Consider the following 26813-nt stretch of genomic DNA (forward strand, 5'->3'; position numbering starts at 1 on the left):
AATTTTTGTTTTTATTGTTTCTCGAATAAATTGTTTTGTTTTTCAGAGATTTATTGTGGTTTTTGTCTATTTTAAATTTTGTAAATTTAGGTTCGTTTGTGTTAATCCTTAGTTAGATCAAGATTTATTTGCGTTTGTTCAAACACCATATTCAAGTTCTTGAAGAATCAAGGTTCTACTCAAAACGTCGAAGTATATTTGTAGCGAAGCAAGCTGAAAACGAAAGTTGTAAAAATATAAATGGTATTAAAAAATTCAACACTTGAATTATTCCTGCTTATTGTCATCTTTAATTTTCTATTGTTGTTTCGTTTTTTCTTGTAGATCAATTGTTAAGTTTCAGTTTGTTTGTTTTTTTGTATCAATTTGATCTATGATATATTTTGACATTTTTAATATCTTAATAATATTTATTTGCCATTAGAAAAAGGTAAGAGGAACAGCCCACAGCCACCACCAGACCATCAATTATTAATTGTCCTAGGTTATTTTTATGCATTTAAATATTTATTTTTAATCAGTCTCATTAAAATATACAAAATGCATTTCTTAAGGCTAAACTTCTATGTATTTTCAGCTCTGACTAACAATTTGTAAAATAACTATTCATAATTTTGACTCAGACTAATAGTGTAGTTCGCCTGCTTCTATTTCAGCTTCAAGCCATTCTTGCTCAATCAAACATAGAGAGCCTTCACAGAACAAAAAAGCATTCAAATAATAAATAAAATACTAATCTAAATTAAATACGAAAACTTACTTTTCTTATAGTCATTTAGGTCGGATATTAGACATTAGACAGTCTACATATACAAAAACCAGAAGCAGGAATCTCACTTTGGACAAAATATACAGTAAAATTCAGAAGTAATACGTAAGCTAAATTACAGTACCGCTTCACACATGTAAACCAATAATAGACAACCTTCACATAAACTGCACGGAGTATGTCCGATGACAATTCCTGGAGATGATCGTTCTGCAGATAATCCTTCGGCAAGAAAACATAATTCAACACAACCAGATTGAGTATTTACTATTTATGGTAGGATCGGCATTTAGCGTATCCCTTCACCAGATCTCAACGGGGGAACAGCGCACTTCTTTGACTGTAAGATAACGGGCACCAATGTACAATACTTAAGAACCAGCCAAGTGCAATATAATTCTGTTTCTTTTGCTGTTAAGGAACCATTTATGTCCATAATCAGGACAAAAGTAGCATGGTGTTAACTACTTTCTTCTGCTGCAGAATTTGTCGGTAATAAGAGTGAAAGTGGCAACGAGTCAACAATAACATTTTCTGCTGCCGTCACTCACCTTCTTCTTCCATGATAAAAACCACTACCTGCATGATACTGATGCCTATAACGTGATCCAGCACCTCTACCGCCACTACCTTCACGGCTACCGACTCTACTGCTACCACTAGGCAACCAATTCATCGTTTGGGTTCCCAGCCCGTTATTCTCCTCCTCTTCTCTATCGTTATACTCCAGGACAAGCCTTTTGATATCTTGTTTCTCTTCAAAGTCTGCTGCTTCTTTCTGTTTTGTACTTTGGACGAGAGAGCAATCCTTTGGAATGGACATCTGTTTAGTCTGCTGCTTGTTCCCGCGCTTCACAAGTACTTTCACCTGAACCTCCTTGCTTCCTCCTGACTCATCATCCATTGCCTCGTCATCCATTTCACCTCCAATCCCCTTTCCATGGTGATCTTTAGTGGATCCCTCGAACATGGTCATGGGTATTGCCATGTTTATCATTGGACGACCTCTCAGCTCTAGTCTCCGCTGCTCCATGCTTTCCTGCAATCAGTGTTTAAATAATATATGTAACGTCACTAGAAGTAATTAAGGTGTGGAGAACTTCAAACATCAATATCTATATCATAATTGATGATTAGCTTTTAGAGAATATTAATTTCACAAGTCTTCTGTGGCTCTTATAACACCAAACCGCATCCCTCAAAACTCCACAAAATATTCTCGTAACTATGAGACTTGAGCTATAATAGGTTATGAAACAAACAATAAGGATTTATAACTTGCCTGCATTACTGCCCTTAGCTCCTGCTCGAAATGTTCTGCTTCCACAGGGTCCACCTCAGCCGCTTTTTGTCTGACATGGACTTCCTCATCCTCATCGGAAACTGGTCCATCTCCATCATCATCTTCTTCCTCCTCCGTGTCACAACCATCGCCATGATTCTCTTCATCCAAATCGTCTTCATCTTGTACCTCGTGGTCTATGGTGCTGCTGTCTGAATCAGTGTCACTGTCACCAATGTCCTCATGAATTCCACCATTTTCCTCATTACCATTCACAGCATTTTGTCCATTAGCAGAGACAGCAATGGAAGCCTTCCTGCTAGAAGGTTTTTCACCGTCGTGCTTTTCACTATTATTGACCTTGTCAACGAAACCTGTTTGTTCATTCTCCTCCAATTCTACAAGTGCGGCATTAACTTCTTCAACGGATAGATACCGAGTCATGCTAGGACGTAGTTCCGCAAATAAGTCCTGCAAATGTTTCAACATATGATCATACTGCTACCTCACGACTAAAGATGGAATGTAATACTGTAAAAATACTGAGAATTCTCAACAAAGGACACAAATCAAACTAGTCAAATTAATTAATTGGAAAAAAGAGATCACCAGTGAATCCTATCCTTCCTATACCTCAAAACCACACATTTGAGATCTAATAGCATGGCTTTATATTAAACAATCTAATGGCAGCTTCTGAAGTATAGATTCTTATGTTGAATAATAGACTTTGTTAGCCAAAACTGAAAAGAGAGGACAGAATAAAAGCAATATTCACAACTTACCTGTATGTCAAATTCAACGTCAAGGGGTAATGCACCCTTGCTGAGAATATACCGCTGAAAATGCATTAAAAATCGATCAAGTTTTCTTCTAGAAGAGCCTCGATCAAAGTAGTGTCCACAGGTCTCAAGAAGAGTGATGACCATCCTGATGCGGAAACAATCCTCTGGTGGATCCAGGACATCCCTCTAACAACACATGTTATCAGAAGTCAAACTACATGGCAAGAAACGGTCACATCTAGCAACAGTTTAACATAAATCACCCAACAATTCCATAATTAGAGGAAGAGATGCAATTTTATAATCATCTAGAAGCAGATACAAGAGGCAACACAGCATTCATATAATTCATATTCCAAGATATTTGATCAAGCCCAACAGTTTCTGAATATGGCCATCTTTTTCATTTTGACTTACGACTAATATGTGCCGGTCGGAACCTCACACAGTAAAGCAATCTAAAACATGCCCTTAATTTAAGATAAACCAACAGAAATAATAGGGACAAATGCAGATGCACACCAAGTTGATGTTTTTGTCCATACAAATATATCATCAAAACAGTTGTTTATGACATAAGTTTACTCTAGAAAATTGATGGCCCATACCTCTGGTGTGTCATGACCATAAACAAGGATTAAATAGAGCGTCTCAAAAATTAAAGAGGAATCCACGAGTTCATAGTTGTAAAGCTCTCCTAAAAATCGCATATGAGCAATGCGCCTCTGCTGCATACTGTAATCATTTAATTCTAGCCCAAGCCTAATCTCCTCCAAAACCTGAAAGCAAAAGAAATATGAATTGTCAGAAGTCCAAAAATACAAAAACACATGCATGCTACTATTATACACAAAAGTTTGAGTCCAAAAATCTTTAGTAAACATTCACAAATCAAAATAGTCCACAATTCAAAATGACCACTGCTAGCCAGGTGAGATAGGACAGGATGTACAAACCTGTCCACAAGTACTAGGTTCTAGGTAGAGTTCGTACCATCAGGAAGCATTAAAATTAGAAACAGAGTGCAATAATAAAATATTGCAAAAGCACCATACATCCACATTAACTATAGCAAATTAAATATCAGCGGAAGCACAGAGTTTCAGACATGAAAATAACATACCTCATCAACAACAGCAACAGCAAATTCATCATGATAACGGCTCAAACCAGCAGTAAGAGAAGCAATTAAGTTAATTTGGCCATATTTCCCCCTGTGAATCTTCATAAAGCATTTTAAAAGGTATGCATCACATTCACTCCATGGTAATTTACGAAGTTGCCTCAGCACATACTCAATGGTAGACTTCTCCAGATCTGAGAAAAGCAATTTTCTGATATACTGCATAAAAAATCAATTTCAAGTTGTGGCTCTGCGATATCTAACATGAAAAACAGTTGAGAAATTGAGACAGTAATATGACTTGTACCTGGTACAATGGGGGGCGGACTTTAGACACACGTGCAGATCTTTCAGGTGGTTTGCACAGGTAGTAAGCATTTTCTACAAGGGTGCTATGCCGGGGATCCAAATTTTTGACATTTTTCAAGCGCATCAATATCTCTAACATATTAGTCATACGCACGGTTGTTTCAGGAGATCGATACAAAAAACGACCACACGTCTCAAGAAGATTGCAAGCAACGTCGATGTTATGATGTGTGAAATCATCTAAACAAGCCTGCCAGCAAGTATAACCATCAATATGCAAGAGCAATGGCATGTCCCAATCATGAGGAAATCAAGTAACAATCAAAAATATGGAGAACAAAATTCTACAAATTTCATAATTGAATTGTGGGAAAAAAAACACCAGCATGTCCACCCAGGAAAAATGACCAGCACCTAATAATATTAGACTCAAGTCCCAAATAAAGGATAATATTACCAAAGAGAAAAGAAGAGGATAAGGTTAGAAAAAAGAAGAGAACTGAAAACAGTAGGAAATTTCTCATGCAGCCAGCCCCACATCATAAAAATCAAGTCTCAGTTACATTGAACAAAAGAATCCAAAATTTCTAAGAATTTCACCAAGTAAATCAAATGCACAATCAATTAGCTTCAACCAACACATATACCTTCAAACAACTAAAGACAAGTCCAGCTGGTGCAATTTTGAACTTGCAGAGCTCCGCAATAAATCTAATATTCCTGATCTTTGTCTCAATGTTCATTTGATCCTGCAAAAAATTATGATTTTAAACTAAATTTGTAATTCAACTAAATAAAATAGAACAATTAGGGGAAAAACAGAAAACAGCCACTTCTCTTTTCAATAGAACATATCATTATGTAAGGCGGACCTTCTTATTTATCAAGAAATTGAACTCCTCCTCTAGCATCTGCAAGAGCATGGAAGAGACATCCTTCATACAAGTTGACAGTGTGGCAACCATCCGTGAGTAATATGGGAGCAATTCTAGAGATGTTCTGGGTACACTAAACAATGCCCTCACAAGCTTTTTCCGATTTGACTTTGAATTTAAATAACAAAACTCTACCTGAAAAAAAATGAAATACAAAAACAAAAATATGATCATCATTATACACACATACACACACAACTCCAAGAAAAAACATGAAACAGTAAGATTATTTAAGGCATCAATACGATTACCGTCAATTGATCAATAAGATCACGACTGACACAGCCAGGAAGCCTCTGCAGTAAAGCATCCAGGTTTGTTCCTTCAACACCTTTGAGTTTCTCCTTTTCATTTTCACCTTTTTTCTCTGTATCCTTTTCTTTACCTTTATCTTTTTCTGATCTTTCATCCTTATCCTTTCCTTTCTCGGCACTTTTCCCCTCCTGCAAAGCACCAGAGTCTGCAGATGACTCGGCAGTATCTTGAATGGGTTGACCTTGATCTGATTCAGTAGCCACCTCCTTCAATTAATTAACGAGAAAGAATATATCAATATACATACAGCCATTTTTTTTAGCAAATACAAGAAAAACACAGAAAAACAACCGAACAAAATAAGAGAACAGACTAATTACTATAATTATAACGCAGAATTCCACAAAACATTTACCCACAGATAAGGTCTGGAGGGAAAGTGATTGATTTCAGCCCTAATATAAACCTTTAACAGAAATGAGCGATAAAAGACAAAATTGACCATCATACATGCAGTGGCAATTAGGGAAGATTGGCAGGGAAGAGATGGTAAATGATTAAGTAGCTTTCTTTCAGAAACAATCAGAATATAGGATGGGAGAAAATGGCAAATATAAATGCAAGCATCCAACGATAACTCAGGAAATGCACGGTAGGATTTGCAAATTTCCCGTTAGACAGATATTGACGGCACAACCTATTTAAATAATAACATTCAAAGTTATAAATTCTTACACTGGATTGTTCTTGAGTTTTTGCAGATTGTTCATTCACTTTGGGCTCCGCTTCTCCCAATAATACTGCTGGAACAAATGCTCTAAAACAAACATATACTATGCATTAATCAAATCTTCATAGCCACACTAAGAGCAATGAAATCAATGCTCCATTCAACAAAAAAGCATATATACTCATACATAAAGGTTACAGAGCTCCAACAAACCTAAGATCTGGTAAACATTCATAGAATGTTCTAGTATCTTCATCATCCCACAAAGCTTCAGGAACTGAAGAATCTTTCCCAGCAGCAGGTGATGAGGCATCCTCCCCAGTGGTAACCCTAGTAGTGTGGCCATCCTCTGGCATCACCGGAGGTTGCATATCAAGGGCTTCAGCTAAACTGACAAAGAAATTCATATTTTCAGTGGGAAAATCATACAGCAATATTACAGAATGGCAACGTGGACTGAACGACTGTTAATTTCAAGCCACATAACAAGTAGAGGGAGCGCAAGTACATGTTGATATAATATTGTAAATTAGTAATCCAATAGACTTAAGTGCCAGATATTTTTTTGGCCTAATGTCTTAAAAAAAACCCGACCTTTTAGCCCCTTTTCAATCATACCCTGACGTTGAAAATTTGTCAATTTTACCCTATTTTGCATTTTTGTGTTTCAATTGTACCCTGAAAAATTAAATTAACGTCTTTTGCGTTTGGAAATTTGTTTAAAACATTCTCCATGTCTCGCATATATTGATTGTATATTTTTAAAATTTATTTAAATTTAGTTAAATTAATTAAGAATTTAAATTAGTGTTAATTTGATTATGGTTTTTAGTTAGTTTTTAAAAATAAAGAACTTATTTATACTTTTTTGAATAAAAAAGAATTTAATTTCATGTTTAGACTTAATTAATTGAATGATTTCATCATTTAAGTAAAAAAATTAACATAAATTAAAATATTGGGGTACAATTGAAAACGGAAAATTCAAAAGTGGGTAAAATTGACAAATTTTCAACGTCGGGGTGGAATTGAAAAAAAATTTAAAGGTGAGGGGTTTTTGAGTGATTAGGCCTATTTTTTTCTCTAAAAAAACATTTCTTGTTTTGATTAGCATGCTAAATGTGTATCTAAAATCATTCCACAAGAAAATAGAGCTACCTATGACAAGAATATATTCTCTAATTTGATAAATTGAATAGATGAGTGATCTACACATTGATAACTGTAAAGATCAAAGTGAGGGAGAGGGAGAGGGAAAGGGAGTGAGGACTACAAGTTGATAGAAGACCATCGGTGATCTTTGCAACACAATGGAACAGATTCACCATATCCAACCACCATCCGGACAGATACAATAAGAAAATGAAACAAGCAGCAAACTTACGATGAAACATTGCGATACAAATGGTCATAAGATTTTCTAAGCTTTTCATATGAAGCAACATTTTCATCACTGAGTTCTCCTTTAGCATTCAACGTTTTTGCGTTTTCGTGCTCCATTTGGCGAAGAGACTGTTCAGAAATAAAAATCTGACATTTATATCTCAATCAAACAAAAGCAATATAAATATATAAATGATTTGCATGGGACAAAACTAAGTTCTATATCAAAAAGAACCTAAAGAATCAGGAAAGCACATAAGAAAAACTCTAAATTAGCAACTAAAGAACAAACAACTCTTACAGCATGCTCAGATCGAAGCAATTCTGATACAGCATCGTAATATGTATTAAAAGCTTTCCTGAATATTTTCTTCTGATCTGCTGTGATATTCAAGCCCTTGAAAAACTGTAACAAAATGTCAGAAGTTGAAATACAAAACGGGTCAAGCTTGAAAATGTAGGTAGACAAGGTTACATTTCTGTAGAACAAAGATAATACAAATAAGTGAGATAAAGGTATCACTAAATCAAAGGACAAAAAGGCACACATAACATCAAATTTTCATGAATCTAATAAATGAATATCATATGCTAGGTAGCACAGACACGAACACGAGAAAATGAAACACTTGAACACGGACACGGAAATACGGTGTTATTTTAAAGTTTTCTATATAAAAAATAAAGTTTCGTGTTCAAAACGTCAAGTGTCCGAAACATTTCCCAAACGGGACATATTGATTGAATAAAATGTTCGTGCTACCTAGATCATAAGGGAATCAGAATGTAAACCAAAGAAGAAAGCCACACCTCTTCATGAAGTTCTGGTCCAGAGAGGGGAAGTCCCAGAAAAACTCTCCCTTGTCGAGCAAAACTACCGAGGAGAGTTAAATTTGCCTGAGTAGCATCCCGATCTTTAAAGTGTTCCATACTAGTAAGATCCTTAATAATATTGATGAGAGAACCAGTTTCTTCTATAACTCCAACAAAGTAGAGTTCCAAAAACAATTTCAGGGTACTCCGCTTCTTCATAGCCTTGGAGTTCCTGTCCACATCCAAGTCTTCCCCTGATTTTCCAGGAAAAAAGACCTTCAGCAGACCTTGTACCAGACTAGGCGAAAAGTCTTTGTACCTTTGGTGAAGCAAAGAGCAAATCTTTGCAAGGTAGACAAATGTCAGAAGACATAAAAAGTATAATTATGCCTTTAACAGGCTGCAAGCAATCAATTGGAAACTGCATTTATATATATATAGATTGACAAACTCACACAATTTAGGTATTTTTGACCCTAATAATAACCTACTTGGCTTGTCTTAATATCTGACATACTTGTGAAGAACAACATGTTTAACTCACCCAGATAAAAAAAAAAATTGTGCAAACTTACAGACTAGACAAATAAAATATAAATATATCATGGAAGGATAACAAAAATTTTATCAGCAAAGAAATAATTACCCTCTACAAACCCAGAAAATAAACTATAATAATTTAAAGTAACACAGAAACGCCACTGACACATATCGATGATATTTCAAATGAAAATTGTCAAAGTAAACTGGTTTAAAAATAACATATTGCAGCTACAGGTAGCATCTAAGGAAAAGTTCAGTTCCAAACTGTGAAAACTACCTGAACTGCTGCTTGTATGTCAGAAGTTCTAAGCTTTGCATCACAAATTGCTATCACAGCTTCACTAACAAATTTGCTAAGGTTGACATTCTTCAACTCGTCCATTAAACCTTCTTTCAGCTCTTCATTTATCTGCTTTAATTTTTTAATTACTGCTGTATTACGTTTGATGCTCGAATCCAATGTCCTAAGGAATCCAGAATCTGGAATCAGTGATAAATGCATTAATGTACAGCAGTGCTGATATCAAAAGCCCAAATGGACACTTGACTAGAAAGTTTATCAAATGATGTCCATAAGATAAACAATATAGATATGTAGAATAAATTTTGGAGTAGAGTAACATTTCAAAGAAACAGTCACCGTAGATCATGCATGATCACCAATCTAGCATAGTAGCATGTAATGAAAACAAGTAAGTTTTCTGGCGTCTGGACCCCAAAGGAAATCATGGAAGGCATATTTGTTAGTGGGAACATACGAAAAACCAATTAAATTTACTCATTCATAACAAATATAACTTGAAATTAAAATGTTACAATGGGGATCATCAAATCCACTTTGTAGAATTTCAACATTGAGTGCTATCTAAGATTTGACAATGAAACTGTGGCTGACAGAAAAAATCATGAACTGAAATTTGTGGACAGCGTTAAAGAGAAGGGTATTTGATGACCGAGACCATACTAGCACATGTGCTGGATAATAGATATGCAAAGAAACAATTTCCAAATTCAGTGTTACGAGTCAAGGGGATTAGGTATAATGATTTAGCTTCTCCTAGTCATTATGTAGATCCAAACTTACACGCCAAAGACTAATGCAGAATCCATTAAAATAGTCCTTGGGAAAGTTTTGCTAATTACTAGAAGCCTACAAATTTGATTTGTATACACCCCAATACCCCGAAAATGCAGTATGGAAAAAAAATATAAAGTACATATGATTTGCAAAAAAATCTGACGAAATAATCTAATTGCATGGCTAACAAAAGATCCCTCATCCCACCAGAACTCTCTAGAAATGAATCATAATATCAAATTTGAGCATAATAATGCCACATTATCATCCAATGCATATAGCATAGTTATTAAATCACTAACTCATATCTAACAACTTAAGTATGCACTCACTCTCCCCCTTTCTCCTGCCAAAGTTAAAGTCCTCTCATTCTCATATTCTGAAAAAAATAAAAATCTATTTCCATTTAACCAACGTGTCAAGGGAAGATACTACATTCATGTCAATACACACAGTGAGTCGGTTTAATCAGTCAGTTACAGGATAAACACATCAAAGAAATTTTACAAAATTCACAAACCAGGTCTAACAGGATTCAAATTGCTTTGACGAAGAGCGATTTTCGCATCCATCGACTTCTTAATTTCCTCAAGTCGAGCTACAGCTTCCTGAAACATAAAATTAAAAAATCATATATCGAAACTGCACATACGAACAACATCAATTTTAAAAACAAAATTAATACCACAAACGCAACAAAATTAAGCCTAATTCAAAATTCCGCAACACTAAACACTAAAATTGAATGCAAATAAAAATAAAGCTGACCTCATCATTTTGCTTGGCCGGAGATTCGCCGGTGACACGATTATCATCCTCTTGCTGATCCATTTCAACTGTAATAACTAACTAATTAACTCTGAAAAATAGAGTAATTAGCGTAAAGCATATTAAACTACTTTAATTTAACAGAGAATAATTTTGGAAAATGGCTTGGAAAAACTCTGATTTAAAAAGTTAGGGTTAAATTGATTTTCACCTGATCGGAGATTGGAGATTGAAACCCAAGGGTTTTTGATTTGGGTTCGAGAAATTCAATTTAATCCGACTAATTAACCCGAAAGTTATGATTCAGATTGGGGTTGATCCGTTATTTTCTATTGGGCCGGGTTTGTTACCAATAGCAACTGGACTTTCCTGAACTAGAACTACTTAATTTTGAGGCGCTCTTGAAGGGAAAATTAATAAAAGAACAAAGGGTCAACGCGCCCCCTGAACTTGTGACACGGAGTCATCTAATCCAATTTATACTTTTTTGAGCAACTAACCCGAAAACTCTTCATTTTTAGGTCAAATAACCCCACAATTGTATTTTTAAAACACGTAAAATACAAATAAGAGGTGAGGGATGCAAAAAATAATTAGATAATTCCCTAATTGTTGCAATATAATTATTTTAAATCCATTTTTTAAAATAAAAATATAAATTATGGGATATTTGACCTAAAATGAAGAGTTTTGGGGTTAGTTGCTCAAAAAAATATTAAATGGATTAGATGATACCGTGTAACAAGTTCAAGGGGCGCGTTGACTCTTTGTTCATTAAAAAATAGTCTAAATCAGTCAAAATTTGATAAACCGAGTAATAATTATCATCCAATTGAGGCCATTAGCTTGTCTTAATAAAGAGATAACTATACAATACACTGTAAATTAGAAAAATATTCTCAATAATAATGTGCATACTTTCAGTTTAAAAGAGTACGACTATTCTTTTTTTCCTCACTTTTAACTTTTCTCTTTTCCATTAATATGTTATATATAAACCCTAATAACTGATAATCTTATTGCAGAAAACCAAAAATAAAAGAAAACCCTAAAATTTTGAGACTCCCGTCGCCAACCAACTGCTATTGTCTGAAGCCCGCCGCAGCCGTTCGTAAAGCTATGCCAGTCGCTGATAGACTTGAAACTGATGCCATTCATGAAGAGGAAGCAAATCTTACCGTGGATTTTCAAGCTGCTGTGAGTCTTGAAGGAGCAATAATCAAAGATGGAGGACATGTTGCCGTCTTGAAGAACAAATCGGAATCGAAAATCAGATCTGTAAATTAACCACCGTCCTCTTCATCTTCACAAATCGCAATTGGAGAACAAGAAAGCAATCGGAGAACGAGCACCCGCAAGAAAACGGCCTACTACTTGAAGACGATGACCTACTATTGGGTTTTTTTTAAAGATGAAACATCTAATTATGATCTTGAAAGAGTTGTTGCCGCCGGAGTTGTTGTCGTGGTTTTCCAAGCCGCCGTGAGTCTTAAAGGATCAACGACCGGAGATGGAGAATTGATTGTAGTCGCCGGAGGTGGTGGACTTGCTGTGATGAATTTATTAAACTAATAGATGAATTTGATTATCTTTTGTAATGGTTTTGTTGTTGGTTAACCAATGGTTCACTAATGGTAAACCAATAATTTTTTTTAGTACACTGTTAGTAAACGTTGGGTTAACCGTTGGTGAACTTGTAATAATTTTTATTTTGAATATATGGTTAACTAATCGTGGTAAACCGCTGGTAAAGCTTGAATTGTATATTTAAAATGTAATTTTTAAAAAAATTAATAAATTTATTTTTAGTGTACCATATAAACCGTTGACAGACCTATAGCTAAATAATATTTAGTATATCATTAATAATTTTTATAGTAATCCTGAATTGTGCATTTTAAGAAAAAATTGTTTAAGTCTACCATTAGCAATTTGTTAGTATGCCGTTGGTTAACAAAACCGCATTTTTCGAATATTGAATCTAATCAGCTTTAAGTATATATCAAGATAAACGTTTACCAAATATTACCCCTTGATTTTATTTTAAATTTGATTTTGGAAAAAAAATTAATTGATTTTTTTGAAAATATTTTTAATTGGTTTATTTTTGGAAAGATACTAATTAATTTCATTTGAAAATATTTTAATTAAAAAAATCTTAATTTATTTAGAAAGATCTTATTTGTAGGAGAGTCTTGACTATCATCTAACTACATTTTATTGCATTTTTCTAATTAACAAAGTATAGTTTTGCAAAAAAAAAAGAGAAAATTACTATAAAGTCCTTCACAATTGACATAATTCACACTTTAGTCCCTCCTGTTTGAAAACTAAACTATGTGGCCTCTCACTTTTGCTTTCGTCAATTATTTAGTCCCTCCATCCATTTTTAGTGTTAGTCAACGAAGTCAAGGGACTTATGGGTAAATTAATTATCAAACCTGAGGGACGAAATCGTTGACAAAAACAAAAGTGAAGGGTGAAATCGTTGAGAAAAATAAAAGTGGGGGACCATATTGTTTCGTTGACTTCGTTGACTAACATCCAAAATGGATGGAAGGATTAAATCGTTGACAAAACCAAAAGTGAGGGGCTATATAGTTCAATTTTTAAACAAGAAGGTCTAAATTGTGAATTATGTCAAATGTGAGGGGTGTCACAGTAATTTGCTCAAAAAAAAAGTGGGTTCTGTATTTTTCAATTTTAAAAATATAACTAGTAATCTTGAGAATATTTTGCTACAACATGGGTACTTGTAAAAAAAACTCCTTAATACACCGAGTCTGATTCTAATCGTTCCGCCAAAAATAATTAACTAAATTAGTTTATTAAAAGTTTATAATATCGAAAATAAACTAAAAGTAAATTTAGTTTTACATTATTTTACTTATTACATTATTTTTATTTTTATTCATTAGACTGTATATTTTATTTTTATTTTAATATTGTTAAGATGTTTAAATAAAAATCAATCTCTTTATTAATTATAACAGTGGAAATGTTGGTTGATGTTTTATTAATAGAGATAATGATCCGTTTGTAATAATGGAATGTGTTATTAAATAGTTGAACGTAAATTATTGAGATAATAAGATAGGACTAAGTAATATGTGCCAATATTAATTGTCTTGCAAATTCTATGCAAATTAGTACATCTATTATTATCTTCTCAAAAAATAGTACATCTATTATTATTATTTTGTAGTATAATTATGTTAACCGCTAAAAGTAGTTATTATGTTTTTCTAATATAAATTTTTATTTATTAATTTGGCTATAATTAATTTTTTTATAGTTACTTTATTGTTAAATTATTTTATCTATTTTTACCATTAGATGAATTTATTTCATCTAATGGTGAGTAATGGATAAAATAAATATATTTTGTTAAAATTAATAAAGTAACTATAGAAAATATACACATGTGATGGCAGCATATATATTAAATGGTTAAAATTTGGCGTTCTTTTAAATGTGATTATTGTACTATGGCGTTAGCGATGATGGAAGAGTTGTTACTCACAAGACTATCATCATTTCACAATGCAGAAAATCATTCTCCTAGTGATGACAGAATTGTTTGTAACAATAATTTTATTTACATTGTTAACATATTTGGGTGGCCCACTGGTGGTCGAAAAAGCCCTTTTGGATGACTGCTTTATGCGGTATCATCATTTACATTTAGACTGGCTCACTCAGATTTGTTGGGAGTCACTTATTTTTGTACATTTGATTATTCTATTAATGAATATTAGCCTTTGGTAAAAAAAAAAAAAAAATTATTTATGCGGCAGTGACAACATCATCAATGGGGCGACATTATGATACTTTAGCATTTTATTTTTATATTAAATTAAATGTATGATACATTTTAATCTTTGTAAATATTTTAATTGAAGAGGATAATAATACTAAAAAAATGAAGAGGATAATAAATATTAATGAAAAAAGATATTCTATAAATAAAAACTATGAATTAAAAAAATAATTATCAATTAGAGTTAGAGGAAAGGAATATTTTTCCACGATCATATTATTCCAAGGATTAATCTACATTGATCTCTGGGTTATGGTGGATAATTAACTTAGTCAAAACACATGTTTTTTTAATTTTTCCTTTGGGAGATGGCAAGCTGTTAGATAATTAAGATAATGAATCTAATTAGGCTTAATACATAGTTTGACCCCTGAACTTGTACCCTTTTACCCATCTAACCTCTAAACTTAACGTCTCACCTATCGAACCTCTGAACTTGTTAAATAATCCGATTTGACCCCTGAACTTGATAAATTTGTAAATATTGAACCCTTCGTATCCACCTGTCACTTGAAACATTCTAGAAGAAATTGTGTACGGAGGGGTTCAATGTTTACGTATTTATCAAGTTCGGGGGTCAAATCGGGTTATTTAACAAGTTCAGGGGTTCGATAGGTGAGACGTTAAGTTTAGGGGTTAAATGGGTAAAAGGGTACAAATTCAGGGGTCAAACTATGTATTCAGCCTTAGTTTAAAAAATTTATGGATAACATTCGTTTTCTCTAGTCTTCAATTTGTGTTTTTCTACATCAACATCTGACTTTATAGTTGAAATATTCTGCCAGACAGACATTATTTTTCTAATTCCACATTCACATTGATAAAGTTATATATGTTGGAATGAAAATTTTACTTCTTTTAATTAGTGACTGAGCTTTTGTTTTAGTTTAGTGTGACATTATATGCCAGCTTCTAGATACATTTTTTGTTGCAATTTTTTGGGACAATTTTAAGTGCTTTATTTTATGGATTGTTTTAAATGTGAATGAAAAATGAATCATAGTATAATATAATTTAATATAAATTTTAATATTTATTCTTTGAGTGTATAATTTTTATTTTTTATGATATATACAAATCATTTGTTATAATTAAATCACTTAGTGCTGATATAAATGTTGGAACTAAAAGCTAAAAAATATGGTAAGACGGATTAATTTTACTATGTATATTAACATTTAAAGGACAACCGGAGTATGTGATTATAAATGGGTTAAAATGTAATAATCCATGTGTATATGAATGTGTTTAACTGGACTAACGGCTGATTTTTCAGCCTTAGTTTAATGAAAATTATTATAAAAAAAAAACTTGACTAAGTTCGACTTATCCGCCATGCATTTTTTACAGGCTTTTTCGAATCCTGTGAAGAAGTATAAACTCTTAACCATAAGCTCTTATATTTACTCAAAAAGGGTTGTTTGAAAACGTTTTAAATAATGTTAAAAAAATCACGAATTTTACACGTTTTCTCATTTTAATCGTGCAGTTTAAATTTTTTCATTTTCATGCACGAACTACATTTTTTCTCAAATTCATGCACGGTGCTGAGGTGACACTCATTCATTGGTGTTTAATAACCTCCACCTCAGCGAATTACACCAATGGAGGTGTGACACCTCAGTAGTGTGCATGAATTTGAAAAAAAGGGATAGTTCGTGTATGAAGATGAAAAAATTTAAACCGTGTGATTAAAATGAGAAAACGTGTAAGTTGGTGAATTTTTATAACATTAACATTAATTGATAATCTGTATAAAGTTTCACGTTCCAATAATTTTCATGTTCTAATAACTAGTAGTAGATAATAATTGATTGATTTTCATATTTATAGATTTTTTATATTTATGTTATTTTAATAATTATAAATAAAATCAAGCAAAATTTAAAACTAAAGAAAATTATAATAACTAAATCAAAGTAAATGATCTTTTTTAATTTAATTCAATTAATTTAATTAATTTGATTATTTAATGGGTTTTGGTTTGGTCATGTGCACACCAGTCACCACCTCTCTCACACATTGCCTTGAATCCCACTCTTTCTCTGATGTGACTCATAAAATCCTAGACATTCAACATTAAGTAAATCCCAAAAAATAAAAACAGCTGTCTAGATGCTTGCTTTTGATACTAAAACATAAAATTTCCACTTTGTTTATTTGAATAAACTATATTATAAAAAAAACATGTTCACATTACAAAAAATGTGAATCCTTTTGACCAATGTGGATTAAATATAACCCAAAACAAATCCTTTATAAATATGACCATAGGTTTTGTAAAATCTTTACTTTTTAAAATATATTTTTTGTTTTAAAAATACACACATCTCCTCTGGTTTTTTTTTGTTCTGGTTCTTAACTCACAATGGAAGATATATTCAAGAACAATCCGAAGAAGAAATATGTTAGAATTCCACCACCAAGGGGTCAAATTAAGGCAAAGATCTTTAATGATTTAGCAGGTAAAGTAATGAGCGTATTATCAGTTATTGAAGATGTGAAGAACAAGAAGAAAAAAGATGGAGTTTAGCGGCGGATTCATAATTTTTTTCAATCCGAACTTAATTTTTAGTTCATTTTTTATTTTCCACAGTTCGGAACTTAATCTCTCTCTAGTTCTGAATTCACTCAAACATATCTCTATGTTTAAAAAAATTACGATCACAGCCGGAGCTGAAACCTACCCTAACTTAAAGGTAGTTCCGTCTCCGATGGTCTTGGCTACCATTTTTGTTTCATTGTTGTAGTTGACCATGTTCATGGTTCTTTATATTTTTTTTAGGGGAATGGGTTTGGTTTGGTTTGATTTTTTATATTGGCTGAAGACTGAAGTATATTAGATTTTTGGTCATGTGTACATTTTTATGTGGAAATATTGGTTAAATTTTTATTTTTAGCATTTTTTGTTTTACTGTATATGTCACAGATTTACTGTATATGTTGCTTGCTAGCATTGTGAATTCCAAGTTAGAGATGAAAAAAATGGCTTATAAACAGATATACAAACTGTGTTGCGCAAGTGAGTTGGCGATGTATACTTTTACTTAAATAATGTTTTTTTGCAATCCGGCTCGAGCGAAAGTTAGTCTAAATATAGAATATTAAAGATATTAACTTACGGTTAAAATTCATCCATAACACATTGTATACCATGTATTAAATAAACTAAGTATAATAAACTAAGTATGACCCTTTTAGTTTAATAATGTTTAATCTTTTTTATCTTAAATTATTGACACTCAATTGTTGTTTTAATGAATAGTTATCGTATATGTTTAACAAAATATATATAAAAAAAATATTATAGCTACATTTACTAAAATATATGTGATACTTTTATAATTGTTTTTCTGAAAAATTCGAATTTAAGATAAAGAAATTAGTACCGCAAGATGCATGTAACTTGAAGCTTTTTTCTAGTCAAAACTCACTATAATTTTTTACATATTCTTGTCTTTTGGCAGACAGTGAATATTAAGATTATTTTTCAGTTGAAATTATAATTTAATCTCAAAAAACAAATGTTGTTTTTTTTTAATAATTTGGGAAGGAGAAGCGTTTGTAGGAGGAATCAAACCCACGATCTAACAATTTTTCTGCTTAATGTTTATACCATTTAAGGTAAAGCTCATTGGTTTTTTTTTATCAAAGGTGGGAATCGACTCTTTCGAGTCTCATTTGTTAGTTGTTAGTTACCGAGGCGTGGTTCGAACCCACAACCTCTTGATGCACTTAGAGGTGTCTTAACCATTCAAATTAGGCCCACGTTGGCAAGCTCATTGGTAACAAATGTTGTTTTCATTGCCCTTAAAATGATATTAATGATCCGATCCAATTAAAATAAGTAATATGACCAATCTTCAGGCTAGATGGGGATGTGTCCTCATACCATGAAAGCCTCACATGATATTGAAGTGGGTCCAAATAATTTTATAATCTTAGGAAGAATCAATAATCTTTTAAACCAAAAATCAATATTTCTATCAGAGCATACAAGTAATTGAATTACTTTATATTATATCTTTTTTTATTAAGAATCCAGTTTTTTTTAATGAATCAAAGCTTTATTGAAAGTCACAAAAGAGATAAAAGAAAACAAACAAAAAAATGCCAAATTAGACTACAAAAGCAGAAAACTATCTAAGAAAAATGCGATCGGAATTTCTAAACAAATCTATATCCGAATAAACGAAAGAAGGGTGATTACACTTATAAAAAAAACTCCACATTAATGAAGTAACGAAAAATAACATCATCGAGAGAAGAATTTTTATTGTCAAAATTTTTATCATCTAATGTATTTGTTAGTTTTCTGTTTTGTATGATTTATGAATGTGAATGGAATTGGAGTAAATGGTTCACTGCAATACCTTTTAGAATTCATTTTCTTAAGTTGCTTGCGTCATTTCGTATATGTCATCCTCATGTTATCAAACTTTTATCTCCATTTCACTTGACTACGAAAATTAAATCAAACATAATTATTTAATCTATTTTTTTTAATTTATAGTTAAATTAATTAATTCGATCAATTCAGTTTTATCAAAAATATTGGTTTAACTACTGTAAGTAATTTAAATAATCTTTTATTTTTAGTTTTACTGTATTTTTATTAATTATTAGAGCTAACAAGTTTAGTTTAATATTTTTAATTTTAAATAATTTGATTATTCGGATAATTCTAAAAAGATTAAATCATTCAATCTTGGTAATTTAAATTAATTTTTTGATCGATATATCATTAACTGTTTTATATGAACGGGTAATTATCTTTTTTGAACTATAAACATAAATTAATTAAATGTATTATAGATATTAAAAAATAAATAATTAAATAATTTTTTTAAATTTAAAATAATTTCTATTTTAAAAAAACTCTGACGCGAACCCGTCGAGGAAGACGAACCAGGAAGCAGGTCGTCTTCCATGGAGGAAGACTCGTCTTCTCTTCCTCTGTTCTGAGAAAGACGAACTGTCTTCCTCAAAAATCTGAGGAAGACAGTCGTCTTCCTCAGCCGAGGAAGACGAGTCCTCCTCAGCTAAGGAAGACGACCTGCTCGTCTTCCATGGAGGAAGACGACTGCTCGTCTTCCTCGAAACGAACCCGGTGGGCGGGTTCGTTTCGAGGACGACGAGCGGAATTTTAATTTTTATTTAAAAAAATTAAAAATAGTTTGTATTTAGGCTAATTATCTAATTCTAAAAAAATATTAAATATAATTTTTTAGCGGGTCGGATAGTAGCAACAAAATCATTCATATATCGGAATTTTGTTAATTAATTTTCAAAAATATAGGCCGCATGGTTGCGGATATGAATTTTTATAAAATAAATATATTTATTTATACTAAATAAAAAATATTGTCAAGTTTTATAATTTTTAAAAGAATATGTTTATTTTTATTTTAAATAAAACATTAAGCCATACTTAAAATATAAGATAAAATTTAAAGCATTGATTTGAATATTTTTTAAGTGAAAAGAGGTCAATTTAATGTTTGAGAGTACAATTAAAAGTGAAAGGTCGTAATTTGGGTTATATTTAGTGGTTTTATAATGTGAGGGTGCAAATGAATTGGGGGTAAAAGGTGGGAGTTTTAATGGGATAAGCCTAAAAACAAATGAATTATTTTTTCAATTGTTTGACTTGTTTAATTATGAACAATCAGAGGCCAGCCAAGTGGTTATAGGGATTTTTATACAAAATACTATTTTTTCTTCAACATTTATTTTTATACCATCCTTTCTAAATCTTTACATTTCACACCATTTTTTTTTTCTTTTATACTATTTTTTTAAAAAAAACTTTACTTTCTATACTAACTTTCATTTTCCACTATTTTTATTTATTATTTTTAATTTTTTTTTTCACCATTATATTTCTGCAGTTAATATTTATTATATATTTAATTTTTAGATTTTTTTATTTTTTTTTAATTTTGAGTTTTTTTAACTGTTGACATTTTTCGTCAGTTTTTATCAACACAATATCAACACAATATCAACAACATTAATAAACTGGTTAATATTAATTTTTAAATCTTTTTTATATAATTTTTACTTTTAAATATTTTTAATTTTTAATTTTTGCTCATTTTTTACCGATATTTGTTATTTACTGCATATTTAATTTTTTTCATATATCAACATAAAATCAACACAAGATCAACCAATAATCAACATGTAATAAACTAATTAATTTTTATTTTTATAGCATTTTTTCAATTTAATTTTTGTTTTTTTATTTTATTTCACGTACAATATCGTTCTTTTTACTAATGTTAAAATCAAACAAATATCAAACGACATCAACACAATATTAACAAAATGTCAACACAATATCAACACTGTAACATTATAATTAATATTATAATGATTAAATATTATTATTGTATTTTTTTAGCGATGCTAAAATCAACAAAATATCAACCGAAAATTAAAACAAAATCAACACTGTAACATTATAATAATTCAATATCATTATTTGTATTTTTCACCAATTATAAAATTAATAAAATATTAATACAATATCAACTACAAATCAACCTAAAATTAATAAAAAGATAATATTGATAGACAATAAAAAGTATATCAAAAGATGCCATCCACTAATACCCCGATTAATACTATAATTTTATACATCTGTAAACAAATCTAATACAATATTTCACTCTAAAAAATCATCAAGCACCTGTTTTTCATCTGTTCTATTTGCTACACAAATTTCCCATAATCTTGGTCCCAAATCAAGGTCAGTTGAAGTAATTAGAAGCGAAAAGCATCCCATTAATTTAGGGGACTCAGTTATGGAATCAAAACCCCAAAAGATATGCATACAGTTCCAATCAATCAAAAATAACAATTTTAAAGAAATTCATTAAATGATTGTTTGAAGGACAACACACTTAATGATTATTGGAAGCAATTCGTCGTCAATGTGAATAGTGGATCTAAGGAGATTGTTGTAGCCGCTGCTCGGATATCGCCGCCGCTGTTACTAAAATATCGTCACCGCTTAGCAAGATCCAGCTTTTGAGGCTCTAATTTCGACAAGGAATCAAGTCATGAACCTGGGACTCAACCTCAAAATTCCGACACTGAAATCGTTATGGCGAGAAAGAATTTCAGTGCGGAGCTGGAATTCAAGGAGCCGAATGGCGAGGAAGAGGAACGGAGGCGGCGGCGAAACAACAATGATGGCAACTGAACGGCGGCGACATCGGCGTAATGGTGAAGGCGGAACGGCGGCGGCATCAAATAGACGGTGAAGACAGAAGAACGGCAGCAATGAGATAATGGTGAAGAAAATGGAGGAACAGAGAAGATGAGAAATCAACGAAGAGGATGAGCAAATAGAAAAGCTCGTATAAATGTTAAAAACTTAAGCGTGTCTGGTATTTTACAAAACATAAAAAGGACATCGTATATTTAATATAAATAATAGAAAGCTGTTTGTTTCTCTATAGGTTAAAAGTGGAAAGAAGTACATGCAATGTCTAAAATCTAAACTATATCAGAGAGTACATAGAATATGGGTTTAAAAATAATGTTAATTTTTATATAAAAAAGAATTAATGTTAATGATGAATCATGGCTTACTCAGATTTTTAAGGCTTAATATCTAGACTTAATTATTTAAAAAATTCTCACTTTGTAATATTTTTTCGTTTATATCCTGACTTAGGAAAAAGTTCATTTGTACTATTTTTTTAATTTTTCATTTTCATTTCTACCTAAAGAGTTAATTTGATCTCTTTTCATTTGAAAAAATATTCAAAATGATCCTTTATATTTAGCTTATATTCTAATTAAACATTAATATTATTAATCATTTATAATATTTTCATCCTTTAATTAATTTAACTGTCAAAAAATTTAATTTTAGGGTAGAGATGAAAGCGAAAAATTAAAAAAAAAATACAAATGAACTTTTTCCTAGATGAGGGTATAAACGAAAAAATATTATAAGGTGGATTTTTTTAAATAATTAGGCCTAATATCTATGAAAATATGATTGCTAGCATTTCTAGCTTCAAATCCGATCATGATGTGAGAGTTTCGATGTCCAATATATGTAAATTTACTATTTTTTCTCAATATTTGGGCATAATCATTGATGGCACTTCAATTTACACACTCCAACTACTAAGTCTCGTGGATTAAATTTTGACCCACTAAATTTCTTAAACTTCACTTAGTGATCAACTAAAGCATTTTTGGCATAATTATGCTAAAATACTCTTCAAATTTATAAGTAAATACAAATAAACCAGACAATCTCAATCTAACCAAACCTAAAATCACTCACCCAATCAAATCAAATATAACCTAACCAAATCAAACATAATCTAATTAAACAAAATAAATAAATAATTATTTTTCAATTTAAAAAAAATTATTTTTTGATATTATATTTTTTTAAATTGTCCGTGGGTCTGTTCACCGGAGAACAGACCCACCGGCGTGGGCTGTTTTTTATAGCGGTGGGTCTGCAAGCATAGGTCTGTTCAAATAGCAGACCCACGCCGGTGGGTCTATTCACCCGATCGATTTAAAAAAATAAAAATATTTATTAAAATTATTTAAATTAAAAATAATTATTTATTTAATATTTTAAATTGAGTAGTCTGATTTAATTGGGTGGATTGATAATTTAGCTTTGATTTGATTGGATGAATAGATTACGTTTGATTTGGTTGGTGGTGAATTTAGATTTGGTTAGATTGGGCTGACTTGGTTTTTCTTATTGAATTTAGAGGTATTTTGCACATATTTGAGAAAATAAGGGCCTTGGGGCGGTTTTTTGAAACGATTTTAGGCCAAAAATGCTTTACGTGATCATTAAGTAAAGTTTAGAGGGTTTAACGGGTTAAAATTTAGATCATGAGGCTTGGTGGTTGGAGTGCTTAAGTTGGAATACCATCGGTGATTATCAGCGCAATATTTAACGAGTTTCCTTGTATAAAAAAACCCTCTCAATATGTTTGAGTTTTAAATTAGGCGAAAAATACATATTTGGACCTCTAAACTTTAGCTTTGTAGTTACTTACATACCCACACTTAGGTGACAATCATTTTAACACCTAACATTAACGATTGTTTTACATTTAAATATCTCTTTTTTCATTATAGTCTACAAAAACAATGTGTACAAACACTAATGCAAAATTGATTTTCTCATATCCACAATGAAATTCAAGTAAACCCTTAAAGTTTGATCAACAAACCAAATTATCTAAAACTAATTTTTTTAATATACTATATAAAATTCAATTAAACTCTTAAAGTTTTATCAACATCACAGGGAATGTTGGTGTTGTCCGAGTACGTGCTGTCAGATTGTGTCCTTGTAATCAATGATGGTTATGCCTGGTTGGCCGAGCACATCCTCTCTAAGATGGGTTAATGTGATTAACTGATTCTATTTGGTTGTCCGAACAGGTCCTTTGTGAGATGAGGGTATCTGCTCGGTTGGCCGAGTAGTTCCTTAGTAGGATAAGAGTATAAGATCGGTTGGTCCTGCTCGGATTCTTATGTTGTGTTTATCTTGGATGTCTTGTGGTATGGCTGTCTCGGTTATTTTATATCGTCATCGACTTGGTTATTCTATGGTTGTATCGGTTCTTTTGGTCATGTGAGGGCGAGGATGAGCTTTTGGCTCCTTTCAAAAATTGTTCCATCTGTTTTGTTATCAGGAATATAAAATTGTGTCATGTCAGATCTAAATAAATTATGGATATATTTATAATATAAAAAAAATGATGAACCAAAATAATAAAATTTCATGATTATATATATATTTGGCAAACAAAGTATAGTTATGGTTAGATAAATATATTTTACATTAAAATCATGAAATGATGAAACTATAGTAATTATATGATATTGCATCGACATATATAGGCGGACCATCCTTTTAAGCCGAGGGATTCTATGTTGCAAATTTATTCCAATTTAGTCGATTCATCGAGAATCTATTCAATTTTTTAAAATAGACAATGATATTTTTGAAATTGATTCATCCATGTGACACCCCAATTGACAATTTCTTTGTTTAAAAAATATACATTCAATTTCTACGTAGGTATAATTAAATCAATTTTAAAAATAGGAAGATTTTCAAAGAATTTGTCAAATTGAGGTAGTTTTACATTATTCAAAAATTTGAATGAATTCAAAAAAATCAAAAAAGTTTATTTTTTGGCTCAATTATATCCCTGCATAAACAAAAGCATTAAAACCTACATGACTACATATTCACTTTTTTCTTTGTAAAATGCACCAAATTTCACTTTATTTTCTTAATCTATTATGTGTAAAAGTTTGATACAATTAATTAACTAAGTACCAATTAACCAATTAAATTTCTTATTGAAATCTAGACCATCAACACTAAAATAAATCCCATCATCTTGAGCTTTCCAAAAACAAGTTCCCGTTTCACAACACACTGTTCCTTCAACATCGTCGTTAAAAACATCAATGTGTTGCTTTTTCTTATCCCATTGAAAATCACAAGTGAATTTAGTTTTTCCAAAAACACTTACTCCAAATTTGAAATTAAAATCTCCTCCGATAAACGAGCGATGAGAACCTAGATCATCGTCTTCCGACCAGCAATTGAGGAACAACGGCTTGACGTTGCTGCTCAACGCGTTCATTACATGAACCCTAAATTTTAAACAAAATCCGCCGATAGCTTTGGTTTCTATAGGCTGCGTTGCGGTTACTTGAGGCTGAAGGTAAGTTGCTTGAAGAAGAAGAATGAGGAATAAAGTGGAATAAACCCTAATTGATGATGTCATTGCTTAGAGATTAATGGAAATAGTAAAGTTTTTTGATTTTAGGGATTATTTTTTGTGTGTATTTACAGAGAATGATGAGTTAAACTTATGTTAGTAGTTGGGGTGTATATAAGGTAAGATTGGGATTAAAGGAAAGCCAAATCGTGGGTGAATATATGAATATAATAGGTAGGAAACAGATTAGAAAATTAATTGATGTTTAAGAATCAATTTCAGCAATTACAGCAAAGATTTATTATATCTATTCCCTTATAAGATAAATTGTATTTTATTGATTCTGATTATATATAATACTAATACCGAACTAATAATAGGCGAATCCCGAGCGAGTTACGAGTTCTTCGATCTTATGAGCGAGCTAACTATAATAATTATGTGAAGTGTGATAAGAGCTTCTTCTTAATAACATGCATCTATACTTGCATTTCGAGGAATTATTGTGTGAATTTAATTTGCTATGTGGGATGGCGAACAATCCACTTATCATACAACATGTGACAATATTAATATGATATATAACCAATTAATGAATATAAGATAATATGTAATATTATAATTAAAATTAATGTAATATTTTTTAATTGATTATCACATTTATTATTGATATGTGTCATACGATAATAAGATGGCTAACAATCCTTTGTGAAGAATTAGATTCATATGAATATCTCTCGAATGTCCATTACAAACACAACACACTACTTAAATAAAAAAAATCATGACAGATGGATTAATTGATAGTAAATCGTAAATATATTTAACCACAATTAATATAAAATACAAAATAGTATTATTTTATTTGTGCGCATCTTTGTTTCAATGTTTTATATACATGAAAAAATGTATTATTAAATTAATTAAAAGCATTAAACAATATGGATTGTGTAATAAATTAACGGAAAAATAACTTTTATATTTTCATAATTTTACCTTTCTGATATATATTTTTTGAAAAAAAATTAAACAGTCTGATCCATTAATTTTTCGAGTTGGAACAGTTATATCCGAATCCATTTATTGTACGTTAAGGCGAAGTTAAACCCAAACTATTAATAGATTAGAGATAGACTATGAAATCTGGACAAATAAAAAATCTTAATTCCGCCATTTTCCAAACTTCAATTCAATCAAAATTATATGATTGTTCTTTTCTAATTGAACTAATTAAGTAACAGAGTAGAATATATATATGAACATTAATTTCAATTATGAATATATAATATATATTTTTTAATAATAGGAGAGGAGGGAGCGCTTGTAGGAGGATTTAAATCCACGACCTAACAATTTGCTGCCTAGCGTTTATAACACTTAAACTATAGCGCAATATGAATATATAATTTTTTTTGATCAATTAATATATTCACCCTCCTACCAACTTATATGTTTGATGTAATTCAGATTATTATTGC

The 26813-nt window shown here is 31.2% G+C and overlaps 2 protein-coding genes across 4 annotated transcripts in view; one reads left to right on the plus strand and one right to left on the minus strand.

Annotated features, from left to right (window-relative positions):
• Nucleotides 1-742: 742 nt before the first annotated feature.
• Nucleotides 743-11076, minus strand: LOC126660237 (regulator of nonsense transcripts UPF2). Of its 3 annotated transcripts, none has more exons than XM_050353604.2 (18): nt 10985-11076; nt 10774-10864; nt 10526-10613; nt 9205-9407; nt 8382-8726; nt 7873-7977; nt 7573-7700; nt 6402-6578; nt 6194-6275; nt 5455-5724; nt 5141-5338; nt 4916-5017; nt 4267-4518; nt 3960-4178; nt 3445-3615; nt 2837-3022; nt 2052-2522; nt 743-1808 (listed from the first exon to the last, which is right to left on the minus strand). In XM_050353604.2, the coding sequence occupies exons 2-18, from the start codon at nt 10834-10836 to the stop codon at nt 1317-1319; spliced, it is 3552 nt and encodes a 1183-aa protein (XP_050209561.1). In that variant the 5' UTR covers nt 10837-10864; nt 10985-11076; the 3' UTR covers nt 743-1316. The 3 variants fall into 3 exon arrangements, with proteins under 3 accessions (XP_050209561.1, XP_050209562.1, XP_050209563.1); XM_050353605.2 differs by having other exon boundaries at nt 10774-10841; nt 10985-11010; XM_050353606.1 differs by lacking the exons at nt 10774-10864; nt 10985-11076 and having other exon boundaries at nt 9205-9391; nt 10526-10615.
• Nucleotides 11077-13269: 2193 nt separating this feature from the next.
• Nucleotides 13270-26813, plus strand: part of LOC126660242 (protein TONNEAU 1a-like) — a 78948-nt gene continuing 65404 nt past the window's right edge. The window contains exon 1 of the mRNA XM_050353616.1: nt 13270-13275. The gene's annotated coding sequence lies outside the window, so the exon portion shown is untranslated. The remainder of the gene's footprint in view (nt 13276-26813) is intronic.

Source organism: Mercurialis annua, linkage group LG8 (assembly GCF_937616625.2).
Source record: "Mercurialis annua linkage group LG8, ddMerAnnu1.2, whole genome shotgun sequence".
In the NCBI taxonomy this organism is placed as follows: domain Eukaryota; kingdom Viridiplantae; phylum Streptophyta; class Magnoliopsida; order Malpighiales; family Euphorbiaceae; genus Mercurialis; species Mercurialis annua.